This window comes from Oncorhynchus gorbuscha, linkage group LG14, assembly GCF_021184085.1.
Source record: "Oncorhynchus gorbuscha isolate QuinsamMale2020 ecotype Even-year linkage group LG14, OgorEven_v1.0, whole genome shotgun sequence".
Lineage (NCBI taxonomy): Eukaryota > Metazoa > Chordata > Actinopteri > Salmoniformes > Salmonidae > Oncorhynchus > Oncorhynchus gorbuscha.
Window position 1 is genome coordinate 10,517,597 of NC_060186.1, and position 14,444 is coordinate 10,532,040.

The following is a 14,444-nucleotide window of genomic DNA, read 5'->3' on the forward strand; positions in this document are numbered from 1 at the left end:
AATGAATATCTGATCTGATTGCCCGGCAAGCTAGCAACTATTTGGATGTAGGCTGCATTCAAGTTTACAGCGGGCAAGGAGTTCACCCATAACTCTTTGTAACATTGTCCAAAACCTCTGAAAAGTTAAGACAATCATTATGGAAAGCAATGAAAGCTACGAAGTTAATTGGCATTTAAAGGCTATGTGATGGATTAAAAGCTATATGATATAACTTCACATAGGGAGATTTTGTCTTGGCTGTTACGGTAAAAATCAACCTACAGTCAGTGGTGTAGTGGAGGGTATACGCAGGTATAGCCCATATACCCACTTATTTTTCAGTGGGCATTACGTATACTCACTTTTGAATCCCCACGATGCATATCAAAGTAGGACTAGTGTAGTGGAGGTACAGTGTACGCTGTATAAATTAATAAGGCTGATGGGACATACCATTTTATCTTAAAATGTTGATAAACTATTATTTCATTACATTTTAAGCGCACCAATGTGCACACGGAGTTTAACCTAATGCAGCAGGCGTAAAAGAAATGCCTGAAACTAGATCCCCTAGATCAGGGGTGTCAAAGTCAAATGGACGGAGGGCCAAATAAAAAATTTAGCTACAAGCCGAGGGCCGGACTGTTCGAATGTTCATTTAAATTTTTTAAAATGACGCATATAGTCTAGTGAACCTAATTGAACCTACTGAAAACCTAACAAATATATTCCAATATGATCAGATAAATAAAGCAATATTTTCTTATGGCTCTGTCAGTAATCTTTAATTTTCAACAGACACAAAAGACAAATTTCCTTTATATAAAAATCCCCATAACATGAACATTAAATGAAAGAAACCGGTATTCAAGGCACCATCAGTAGCCTATATTTTCTATTTTAGCAAAAGTGGGCTAAATTTACTTCAAAGAAAAAAACAATAATAGCAATTTTCTATCATCCACTCAACTGAAATATTTTAAAAATATAATTGGATTGAAATACAATAAAATAAAGTGCAAAAATCAATTAATCAAAAACAACACTTTGTTTAAGGAGAAGTAACATGCAGTGAAAACAAATATTAAACTTTAACTTTTAAACTTGAACTAAATATGTGATTGCACAGTAATGTTCACTTGTTTGAGGTTGAGGGTGATACTTGGTGGTGTCCCATCTTTTCCACAAGTTCATCAATGTTCGGGGTAAGGCTCTGAGCTGAGGAAATCCTCAGAATTGAGTGGAGGTGTTCAGCAGTAAGTCGACTTCTGTGTGATGTTTTGTTCAAGTTCATCAAAGAAAACAGTTGTTCACACAGGTATGTGCTGCCAAACATAGACAACGTTTGAGCAGCCTGGATGCGCAGCTGGGGCATTGTGTCGGGGAGGAAACGGGCGAACTCCGCAGCACCCACTGCCGCATATTTTGCCCTCAGTGCATCATTACATTGGAGGTCAATCAACTCCATTTGGAGGTTTGGTGGTGAGCTTTCCACGTCAACAGCAAATGGGTTACCGAGCAGTTCCAACCTGCTTTTGTGCTTCAAAGTCAGCAAATCGGCGTCGAAAGTCAGCGGCAAGCATACCTATTTTATCAGCCAACTGTGCGCTCGGGAACGCACTGGTAGAGAGCTTCTCTTTCATGGTCTGGCAGCTGGGAAAGTGGCTCAAATTTTCTTTCCGCATCTGCGTCTCCCACAGAGTCAGTTTGGTTTTAAATGCCTTCACTGTACTGTACATATCAGAGATGACACGATCCCGACCCTGCAGCTGCAAGTTCATTGCATTCAGATGACTCGTAATGTCACACAGAAAAGCCATTTCACACAGAAACATTTCGTCTCGGAGTTGTGTTGTGTCTTTCCCTTTGCTGTCCAAGAACAGACAAATCTCCTCACGAAGCTCGAAACATCTTTGAAGCACCTTTCACTGGCTTAGCCATCGCACCTCTGTGTGATAAGGCAAATCACCATGCTCCGTTTCTAACTCCGTTAGAAATGCCTTGAACTGGCGGTGATTCAAACCTTTGGCTCTGATAAAGTTAACTGTGCGCGTGATGATGCTCATTACATGCTCCATTTTCAAGGCTTTACCGCACAACGCTTCCTGGTGTATGATACAATGATAAGCTGTCAGCTCACCTGTCGCGTTTTCCTCTTGCATCTTTTCCCGTATCTTTGCCACCAGTCCGCTCCTGTGTCCACACATCGCAGGTGCTCCGTCGGTTGTCAAACCCACGAGTTTTTCCCAAGGCAGCTCCATCTCATTTACACATCTTGACACCTCTTCATACAAATCATGCCCCGTAGTTGTGCCATGCATAGGACGTAAAGCCAAAAACTCCTCTGTCACGCTTAGGCTGGAGTCCACTCCGCGGATGAAAATTGACAACTGGGCAATGTCAGAAATGTCGGTGCTCTCATCCACAGCCAAGGAATATGCAATGAAATCTTTTCCCTTTTTCACAAGCTGCTCTTTTAGATTGATGGACAACTGGTCTACTCTCTCGGCAATGGTGTTTCTGCTCAGACTCACATTTAAAAAGAGTTGCCTTTTTCTGGGCAAACTTCGTCACAAACTTTAATCATGCAGTTTTTGATGAAATCCCCCTCCGTAAATGGCCGGGCTGATTTAGCGATCTCTTCTGCCAAAATAAAACTGGCCTTGACAGCAGCCTGGCCTTGTGATTTGGCTTTTTTGAACAGAGCCTGTCGAGATTTGAGGCCTCGTTTTAATTCCTCTGCCTTTTGTAGCCTTTGTTCCATGTCCATATTCTTGTTTTTGTCCGCGTGTTTCGTTTCATAATGTCGTCTCAGATTATACTCTTTCAGTACCGCCACACTTTCTCCACACAGAAGACACACAGGTTTTCCAGCTACCTCCGTGAACAAATACTCCGACTCCCACCTTGTTTGAAACCCCCGGTTCTCAGTGTCCACCTTCCGTTTTGCCATTTTTGATGGGTATCTGAAAGTTAATTTTACTGTGATGCTGACAACTGCTGTGCCAATAAATATTGAAATGAAGCAGCCTACTGCTCGGTGCGTCACCGTTGCATTGTGGGAAATGTAGTGTTGGTGCGTGTAAAAGATCTGCGGGCCGGTTCTAATAACAAATCAAGATCATCCCAGGGGCCGTAAAAAACCTTCTCGCGGGCCGGATGTGGCCCGCGGGCCTTGACTCTGACATATGTGCCCTAGATACTGGTCTTGACGAGAAGAAAAAAATCTGTTGGGAGAGGTTCTCTTCTGCACTGTTCAACCAATCCAGTTCATGCGGAGGAGGAGTTAAGCTGGAGCGTCACCTTGTTAACATTCAAAAGTCGCATCCCAGGCTCTATTTCCCACAAAACTGAACATCTGGTTGTTGGGGAGTCCGCAGAGGCTACATGGGGGTAGGCCTACTCGCAAATGTTCCAAAATGCAATTTGCGGGAAAACATTGTTCTGAAATGCCCACCGCACATGTGAGCAGTTTCATGGACAAAGATCTAAATATCGGTAAGACATTTTAAAAGAGAGGAGATCTATAGATGCACCATCATGGGTTGCTAATATGACTAGGATTATGCCTTTGGTGGCAAGACAATGAAAGAAAGTTTAAAGAAAACCAATAGAACAGGAGTATGCATATGAGGAAGTCTTTATAAAGTAAATGCTACCAATTGATGGGACTAACCACCTTCTGGTATATGGAAAGGCTTTCCCAAAACCTTCTCAATTAAATGTTAACCAGCTACAAAGTAGCCTACCTGACTGAATGATATCATGAGTATTTGCATCAATCCAGTGGCCATTTTTTTTTTTTACTCCATCTCATGTGCTATAGAAGCACCGCTAACCAAACAACAGTGCTATGTGCTTGCACACTTGAATAAAAGGGTAACTACAATCGAAAACAATTTCTTTGATTTTTCTCAGACCTCAAAGGTGGACTCCTGATGTGGTTTAAGCATTGTTGTTGTGGACTTAGAAGAGGAGGTTCAAACTTATTCCAAGGAGGGCCAAGTGTCTGCAGGTTTTAGTTTTTTTCCTTTCAATTAAGACCTAGACAACCAGGTGAGGGAAGTTCCTTACTATTATAATTAGTGACCTTAATTCATCAATCAAGTACAAGGGTGGAGCGAAAAACCCACATACACTCAGCCCTACATGGAATGAGTTTGACAAATGTGACTTAGAACCTCCAATTATTTTTTATTTTTTTAATAATTTTAGGTCATTCAGAGTATATGTCACTGTTTCTCATAGAAGTTTTCACACAGGGCGCCTTTCCGTTGCCGGGTGGGCCATTTGGATTTGATTTTTTTCCACAGTTAGAGTATATCTACTTCTCCAGGAACCACTACACCACTGCACAGAATGTCATATTTAGGGAGGGAATCTGTGTAGGATGGGTTGTATCATTCAACCTAATCAGATATTTTATATTCATATGCTAAAAGCTGTTAGGTGGGTGAGAAGTGTTTCATGTTGGTTATGCTGATCAAACCCTTCAAAGTTAGATTTATACCATGCACTGAATTTGTTAATATAATGTTATTCCTCATAGGATATGTGGGTAATACTACCCCGTGGGAGGCATATAACATCAATATAACACCACCAGGCATTGGTCATGTCAGTGGGACCTTTTCGAAGCACACAGTCACAGGAAATGAGGCACATGAGTCAGGGGTATGGGCTGAATTTAAAGCTCCATGGTCTTTAGATTGTCCCAGAAGACTTGAAACGTTGCCAGATTAGCCTAATAACTGCTGTTCAATAGACATGGCATACAGTATGTCCTTTGTTGTGACAGTAAGAGTACCTCATATTCAGTTATGAAATATATAGTAGACAAAAGTAGACAGGTGTTGATTATTTGGTATTAATATATACTGTAGGCCTGTAATTATCTTCTTATACTCTCTCCACTGGCTTCCAGTTGAAGCTCGCATCCGCTACAAGACCATGGTGCTTGCCTACGGAGCTGTGAGGGGAACGGCACCTCAGTACCTCCAGGCTCTGATCAGGCCCTACACCCAAATAAGGGCACTGCGTTCATCCACCTCTGGCCTGCTCGTCTCCCTACCACTGAGGAAGTACAGTTCCCGCTCAGCCCAGTCAAAACTGTTCGCTGCTCTGGCTCCCCAATGGTGGAACAAACTCCCTCACGACGCCAGGACAGCGGAGTCAATCACCACCTTCCGGAGACACCTGAAACCCCACCTCTTTAAGGAATACTTAGGATAGGATAAAGTAATCCTTCTCACCCCCCCCCCCCTTAAAATATTTAGATGCACTATTGTAAAGTGGCTGTTCCACTGGATGTCATAAGGTGAATGCACCAATTTGTAAGTCGCTCTGGATAAGAGCGTCTGCTAAATGACTTAAATGTAAATGTAAATGTAATACAATCAATCTATTGTTCCATTTTCAGGTGCCAAATACAGTTCAATGCACCAGTTTGTTACAGTGGATGTCTGTTGAAATTCTTCTCCACTAAAGACTGTGGTAGAAGACATGGTGATTCCCATAAGCATGTTACTCTCTATTCCGATTGAAATAGGCCACTGTCTTCGTATGACTTGAAGGGAAAGGGGGATGCCTAGTCAGTTGTACAACTGAATGCATTCAACTGAAATGTGTCTTCCGCATTTAGCCCAACCTCTGAATCAGAGAGGTGCGGGGAGCTGCCTTAATCGACATCCACATCATCGTCGCCCAGGAACGCTGGGTTAACTGCCTTGCTCAGGGGTAGAACGAGGGGCAAACTGCAGTTACTGCATCCATTTTTGGACTCATAAATGAATTATATATACACATTCTTGAAGAATATAACTTAATGCCTCATGAGCTCAGTTCAACTGTGACACCCCATCTGAACCCAAAATATAAGCTGGTTTTACTACAATGATCAAAAACATTGTAAATGTATTGCCTCAACACTGCATAGTCTCAAAACATAGTTAAAACATGGTATTAATGGTTAAAACAACACCTTTGATGTAACGTATGGTCAGTCGTCTGTCTATGAATTTGAATAGTTTAAATTTCTCCAGGCTCAACCCTTGGCTTTTTACCAAAACAGAGGCAGGGTTGACGCTTTGTTATTGTTTCAACAGAAGATTGGCCCTATAAGTGGGGCGGCAGGTAGCCTAGCGGTTAAGAGAGTTTGGCAAGTAATCAAAAGGTTGCTAAATCGAATCCCTGAGCTGACAAGGTAAAAACTGTCGTTCTGCCCCTGAACAAGGTAGTTAACCCACTGTTCCCAGGCTGTCATTGTAAATAAGAATTTGTTCTTAACTGACTTGCCTCGTTAAACAAAGGTTTAAAAAGTGGAGACTTGAGAGATATGGGATAGGCCACCTAATTGTGTCAACACAGGATCCTTTCAATGAACAACATGCAATAACATGTTTGGCCAAAGAAACATCCCACTGGGCAAAAACTGGTTGAGTGGAATACTGATTGGGTTTTCCAAAAGTCATCAACATAAGGGTATATCGGGGTGTTTTCGCCCAACTTTTAACCTAAATCCAATGACATGGTGAATTTGTTGTTGTTGTTGAATTCACTTTAGTTGACAACTCAACCAAATATAAATCAAACTAGATGTTGAACTGACGTCTGTGCCCAGTGGGATGTAGCCTACATAATTAAAGAAAAAACCTTCGATTGCACTTACTGATTATGGATTTGATCAATATCCGTGATTTCTCTTTGCTTTCATAGCCTACATTTCTTGATTAGACTTGTATATTACAAATTACATTTGATTAGCCTTTAGCAACAAAAATTGTAAATATGGTAGTAGTAGCCCCCTATAATTACAGACAGAAATACTCCTCAGCACCCATCCCCTCCCCTCAGACAATCCTACAGGTGAAGAAGCTGGATGTGTAAGTGGCGTGGTTACACGTGGTCTGCAGTTGTGAGGCCGGTTGGATGTACTGCCAAATTCTCTAAAATGATGGTGGCGTCTTATGGTAGAGAAATGAACATCCAATTCTCTGGCAACAGCTCTGTTGGACATTCCTACAGTCAGCATGCCAATTGCATGCTCCCTCAACTTGAGACATCTGTGGCATTGTGTTGTGTGAAAAAAAACATTTTAGTGGACTTTTACTGTCACCAGCACAAGGTGCACCTGTTTAATGATCATGCTGTTTAATCAGCTTCTTGATATGCCACACCTGTCAGGTGGATGGATTATCTTGGCAAATGAGAAAGGCTCACTTTCAGGGATGTAAACAAATTGGTGCACAAAATTTGAAAGAAATAAGCTTTTTGTACATTATGGAACATGTTTGGGATCTTTTATTTCAGCTCATGAAAAATGTAACCAACACTTGGCGTTTATATGTTTATAAATTTCAGCCAATAACGCTAATGCCAATATTATAATGCAATTGTTGCAGCCTGATTATCAATAATAGGTCCATCTATCAGCTGACAGTATCCATTGTTTTATTTGTAAATGAAACATGTTTATTTGCTAATTCTGTGTTTACACACGTTGTATATATATATAAAATCAATTCAGGGTTGTAGACCAACTGATGCTGCGCAATAACGTAACCTACCCAGACACACCGTGGCATCCAAGCAACGGTTTCATTTGTCGGGGACGCGAGGAAACAAGTCGCCTTAATGGTTTAATAGCCTTAGCCTACTATCGATGTGCCATATTTATTTTGTGAGCAACCGCAAGCCCTGCTTTCATTTGGACGCTTTTGGAGTCTGCTTAGAGATGACAATACACTAGAAAGTGTATTTTATTGTATGAAGTATTGGTTCCATTTTTTTCTTATAACGGAATATAGCCTAGGCATCTTGTATGAGATGAAAACAGTTTCAGAGAGCGAAATACGTTCATTGGTTTTGGTCACAATACGAAGAAACGATGTCGCATTATTGTGAGGCTCTTCATCGTTTGGAAATGTAAGTGGTTATGTTAAACTTTCTATCGCTTGGACCTTTCCTTTTCTGCAGCTCTCTGGGAGTCTTTTCTATGAGATTCAATCTATTCCTTTATAGCCTCATTTTCAGCTGGTAAAAAAAACAGTTTCACTAGTACAAACTACATGATGGTTCGAGCTAATTCCACTGTAAATTGCCTTCTAAACGAGCATAAACCAGATGGTTATCAAATGTAATAGCTAATCCCTCATGAGTTTAGTTCTACTGTATAACCCCATCAGAACCCAAAATGTAAGCATATTTTACTCCAATGTTTGTAAACAATGTAAACAAACACTGTAAAGCCTCAAAATGTGGTTAAAACTATAATTCTGATATAAGGGATCATCAGTCCTGCCATCCACAGCTCTGTCTATGATTTGAGAGTGGTTACATTTCTCCATCTCCATCCCTCAGTTTTTTACCAAAACAGAGGTGGGATGGCCACTTTTTATTGTTTTAATTAAGGACTCTAGCATTAAGGTTATTTTGCAGAGAAAACAAGTTAATCACTGTCATATGACATTATCGGATGCTAATACCCATCTTGCCCTCTCTGTGTGTCTCTCGCTCTCGCAGCTCTTTTTGAATGGGACGCTTAAGAGTGGCTCATAAGATGTTTGCAACTTCTTCACCAACAAGCTGAGACTCAGCCATCAAACAGTAGAATGTGTCCAGTTGTGCCACAACCACTGTGTGTGTCTATTGACGGGCACTTACATGGCTTTAGGGTTACCTTGGCATTCCTTCTGTCCATGTGTCTGTCCCGTATGACGTTCACGGCCGCCTGCCCACCACCCTGCCTGTGTGCCAGCGACATCGTCTACTGCAGTGGTCTCAATCTGTCAACCATTCCCCCTAACCTCCCTGGCTATGTCACCCGATTGGACCTCAGTCACAATGTCCTATCTGCTCTGCTTTTGGATTGGCCAGACCGGTGTCTGGACAGGCTGACCACGCTGGTCCTCAGTCAAAACGCCATTACCCATCTGGCACCGGACACCTTCGCCCCCACCCCTCACCTTCGCCACCTGGACCTCTCGTCCAATGGGCTGTCTCGGCTCAACGCATCTGCCTTCCATGGGCTCGGGGAACTTGAAGTGCTGCTTCTGTTTGGAAACCGTATCAGTCAGACCATGGCGGGAGCCTTCCAGGGGCTGAGCAGCCTGGAAAGGCTGTATCTGGGCGGGAACAGACTGACTGCCTTCCCCCTGGAGCTCTACCAGCGAGATGGGGCTCTGCCATGTCTGCGTTTCCTGGATTTGTCGATGAACATGGTGAGGCAGGTGCCCGTGCAGAGCCTACTCTCTCTGGCCACCTGGCAGCAGGGTGGAATCTATTTGCATGGGAACCCGTTGGTGTGTGACTGTGCCCTGCGTGCCATGCTGGAGTACTGGGAGAGGAGGCAGTACCGTACCCTACTAGACTTCAGGGAGGATTATCCATGCAGCCTGGGTCAGGAGGAGTGGCTGAATTGTTCTGCTAGCCCTCATGGTGGGTTCCATGGAACTGTAGAAGTGTCTTACCAGGTAGAGCCTGGCGATTGGCTCATGGTGCCGTGCCCTGGCGTTTCTCTCCCCCTCCGGGAAGGGTTGATGGTGTTCTGGGTGACCCCGGGAGATGGATCCCCGGCACTGGGCGTAACAGACGGTCAGAGCAGCCGCCTCACGGTCCTCACCAACGGTACCCTGGAGATCCGAGGGGCTCTCCGGGAGGATTCAGGGACTTACTCATGCGTGGCAGTCCGCGGTCGACACCGGAGCTCCAACGAGACTTTGGAGGTCACCGTCTCTGTAGGTAACCCCAGCGGACTGGCCAAGAGCGGGGAGGAACGTAGCAGCGGCGGGGAGCATTTTAACACGGCATTTACCACGCTGGCATCCTGTGTGGTCAGCATCGTCCTGGTGCTCCTCTACCTGTACCTCACTCCCTGCCGTTGCCATGGTGGAAAGGCCGGGGGCGTTGGTGGGTGCGGCGGGAGAGCCATGCTCCTCTGTGCAGACCCCAGAGAGGCGGAGCTCGCAGACAGAAGGGTCACCGGTGGAAAGAGGGTGGCCTTCCTCGAAACAGGGGACGAGCACCCCCACAAATGCAGCGCCAAGCACCCAGTAATGGATGCTGCAGCCATAGAGGGCATTTTGAAGAACGGAAGCAGGGCCTTGGAGCAGGTCCTCGAAGAACACGTTGCGTAGCATTCAGGGTGTGTCCTTCAAGCTCCACCAGGCTTTCACTGGACTAGACTACACCATGCAAAATGGACTGTTTGTAACATGGTTCTCAAAATGCCAAATATTGAAACCTCGCATTGAGAATCCATACATGAAAGAAGTTTTAACACCTGTTATTTCACAACAGTGATCAGACTGCTTTTTAATGTTATACCTACTGTGTGGATAGATATGGAAACAGTAGTTGGTTTCTTTATGTCAAAGTTTTATATATATGAACTTGCAGATAAAGAAATAGTTCAAAACAAAATCCATTCTGTGAAACACCTGTGTGAAATGCTTTATGTAGGCATTCATGGATCTATGATGTTATTTCAGGATACACATGGTATACACTGTCCATCCAAATAATTACTTGCAGGTTCCTAGTCTGTCATAAGGTGCCATGCGCTATTATGAATGATCATAACAGGGCGAACACTGACTGTACATGTATTCTTAATGTATTATATGCAGGTTGAATGGATGCATTCAGACAAAGATGCCAAAGTCAACCCTGATCAGTGTCTGGGGACTAGCCAGCTCTAGCCCCAAGCCTCCCATGACCTATATACTATTGTTGTTCTCGGTTATTTTTGCAGGTGTGACTGTGAATAGAGTTTTTCAAGGTAAGGAAGGGGACATATTTACTCTAGGGGACATATTTAACTACAGTAGGTTCCCATTCCCACCCCCACTGACAGTTCTCTAGGGGACATATTTAACTACAGTAGGTTCCCACCCTCACTGACAGTTCTCCAGGGGACATATTTAACTACAGTAGGTTCCCACCCTCACTGACAGTTCTCTAGGGGACATATTTAACTACAGTAGGTTCCCACTCCCACCCTCACTGACAGTTCTCTAGGGGACATATTTAACTACAGTAGGTTCCCACCCTCACTGACAGTTCTCTAGGGGACATATTTAACTACAGTAGGTTCCCACTCCCACCCTCACTGACAGTTCTCTAGGGGACATATTTAACTACAGTAGGTTCCCACTCCCACCCCCACTGACAGTTCTCTAGGGGACATATTTAACTACAGTAGGTTACCACTCCCACCCCCACTGACAGTTCTCTAGGGGACATATTTAACTACAGTAGGTTCCCACTCCCACCCTCACTGACAGTTCTCTAGGGGACATATTTAACTACAGTAGGTTCCCACTCCCACTGACAGTTCTCTAGGGGACATATTTAACTACAGTAGGTTCCCACCCTCACTGACAGTTCTCTAGGGGACATATTTAACTACAGTAGGTTCCCACTCCCACCCTCACTGACAGTTCTCTAGGGGACATATTTAACTACAGTAGGTTCCCACCCCCACTGACAGTTCTCTAGGGGACATATTTAACTACAGTAGGTTCCCACTCCCACCCTCACTGACAGTTCTCTTGGGGACATATTTAACTACAGTAGGTTCCCACTCCCACCCTCACTGACAGTTCTCTAGGGGACATATTTAACTACAGTAGGTTCCCACTCCCACCCTCACTGACAGTTCTCTAGGGGACATATTTAACTACAGTAGGTTCCCACCCCCACTGACAGTACTAGGGGACATATTTAACTAAAGTAGGTTCCCACCCTCACTGACAGTTCTCTAGGGGACATATTTAACTACAGTAGGTTCCCACTCCCATCCCCACTGACAGTTCTCTAGGGGACATATTTAACTACAGTAGGTTCCCACCCCCACTGACAGTTCTAGGGGACATATTTAACTACAGTAGGTTCCCACCCTCACTGACAGTTCTCTAGGGGACATATTGAACTACAGTAGGTTCCCACCCCCACCCCCACAGACAGTTCTCTAGGGGACATATTTAACTACAGTAGGTTCCCACTCCCACCCTCACTGACAGTTCTCTAGGGGACATATTTAACTACAGTAGGTTCCCACTCCCACCCTCACTGACAGTTTTCTAGGGGACATATTTAACTACAGTAGGTTCCCACCCTCACTGACAGTTCTCTAGGGGACATAGTTAACTACAGTAGGTTCCCACTCCCACCCTCACTGACAGTTCTCTAGGGGACATATTTAACTACAGTAGGTTCCCACCCCCACTGACAGTTCTCTAGGGGACATATTTAACTACAGTAGGTTCCCACTCCCACCCTCACTGACAGTTCTCTAGGGGACATATTTAACTACAGTAGGTTCCCACCCTCACTGACAGTTCTTTAGGGGACATATTTAACTACAGTAGGTTCCCACCCCCACTGACAGTTCTCTAGGGGACATATTTAACTACAGTAGGTTCCCACTCCCACCCTCACTGACAGTTCTCTAGGGGACATATTTAACTACAGTAGGTTCCCACTCCCACCCTCACTGACAGTTCTCTTGGGGACATATTTAACTACAGTAGGTTCCCACTCCCACCCCCACTGACAGTTCTCTAGGGGACATATTTAACTACAGTAGGTTCCCACCCCCACTGACAGTTCTAGAGGACATATTTAACTACAGTAGGTTCCCACCCCCACTGACAGTTCTCTAGGGGACATATTTAACTACAGTAGGTTCCCACTCCCACCAACGACAAGGTAACTGGCATCCAGATGTGACTTAGCACGTCAAATTGAATGGTCACTGTACCAAACCTACATGTTTATAGACAAAGACCAGAGTTCCATGTTTTTATGGTTGTTGTTTTTTTTACAAACTGTGTTGTGAGTATTACGTGATCACAGTATAATGTAATACCACAGCTAAATGTGACTTGTACAGGCATGTAGTATCAGGATGGAACCTAGTGATTTGAAGTATCTGAAGAAGGAATCTGATGGACTCAAATCTGTGACCGTTTTTAAGGCTATGTTGTCTAGTGCAGAGAACTCTAACTCAATTGTGTAATCAGGTCCTCATAAAAGTTGTATGTATGGGACATACATGTTTGACCTGAACACCTAGCCCCCATCCCTTCTGTGTTAACAGATCTGAAGGAGCCGTATAAACGTAAGCAATAATGGTGATGGCACCATCTAGCCTTTTCAATGGGCTTTGGGGAGCTTCTGCCATATTGTTTACACCTATCCGGTTTCATGGGATCTGTAAACAACGAGGGACTTGGAGCTGCTTTCAGTCTACTCATTGTATTTCATTTGGTATAATGGAACGTAAAACTACAATTTCCCAAGACTCAGTCCTCCCCTTTAGTCATGTCCTGGGTATTTTGTCACCTCCAGCTAGTAGCTACAGTATCTGATCCCTAGTTTTGTTAAATACATACACAGGTTACAACACGTACATGCGTGTTAAATTGGCATGTTGACAGGTGATTGTAAGTGTTAATATGTAATAACTAAGTAATACATGTAACTGTTGAAACCAACTTTTCCCTCAGTCAGTCCAATGTTAAGGTTCTCAACATTAGCAGTGTCACAGCACATTAATTTAATTTTTTACCTTTATTTAACTAGGCAAGTCAGTTAAGAACAAATTCTTATTTTCAATGACGGCCTAGGAACAGTGGGTTAACTGCCTGTTCAAGGGCAGAACGACAGATTTGTACATTGTCAGCTCGGGGGTTGAACTTGCAACCTTCCCAGTTACTAGCTTTGTAACCATAAGTAAGTGAACAGAAAATGTAAAACTGGCGCATTGAGTCAATGACACTTCATGTGCTTGGGGTAAATGTCCTTGATAGAAAACAGAAATATTCAGTATGAATGGCCTCCCGTGTGGCTCAGCAGCCTAAGGCACTGCATCGCAGTGCTAGAGGCGTCACTACAGGCTGTAATCAGGAGTCCCATAGGGTGGCACGCAATTGGCCCAGCGTCATCCAGGTTAGACCAGGGTTTTATTTTTTAATTTAGATTTTATTTAACCTTTATTTAAGTAGGCAAGCCAGTTAAGAAACAAATGCTTATTTACAATGACAGCCTACCCCGGGCAAACCCTAACCCGGACGAGGCTGGGCCAATTGTGCACCGCCCTATAGGACTCCCAATCACGGCCGGTTGTGATACAGCCTGGAATCAAACCATGGTCTGTAGTGACGCCTCCAGCACTGAGTTGCAGATCGCCATTCGGGAGCCATCATTGTAAATGTACGAATTTGCTCTTAATTAACTGACTTGCCTAGTTAAGTAAAGGTTAAATAAAAAATAATTGAATCATTTAAATAGTTGTTGGAAGCCTATTTGATGCAATCTTCCTTGGAAAACACTGATGTCATCTAAATATATTAGGGGTGCATTTCTGAGAATTACAAGTGATGCAATTTCCATTCACATAAACTGAAAATAACTTCATAGTGCTGTTTCTGCATAAAGCTTACTTGAGTCTTAGTGGATCT

General features: G+C 43.7%; 1 protein-coding gene across 1 annotated transcript; it reads left to right on the forward strand.

Annotated features, from left to right (window-relative positions):
• The first annotated feature begins 7,603 nt into the window (after window positions 1-7,603).
• LOC123995797 (amphoterin-induced protein 2-like) lies at window positions 7,604-13,935 on the forward strand. Its single transcript, XM_046299473.1, has 2 exons — window positions 7,604-7,905; window positions 8,503-13,935. Exon 2 carries the CDS (start codon window positions 8,592-8,594, stop codon window positions 10,113-10,115), a length of 1,524 nt encoding a protein of 507 aa, XP_046155429.1. The 5' UTR covers window positions 7,604-7,905; window positions 8,503-8,591; the 3' UTR covers window positions 10,116-13,935.
• The last annotated feature ends 509 nt before the right edge of the window (window positions 13,936-14,444 follow it).

What these genes read in the sequence shown, in the direction of transcription:
- LOC123995797 (XM_046299473.1), top strand. Translation starts at nt 8,592, where the DNA reads ATGTGTCCAGTTGTGCCACAACCACTGTGTGTGTCTATTGACGGGCAC.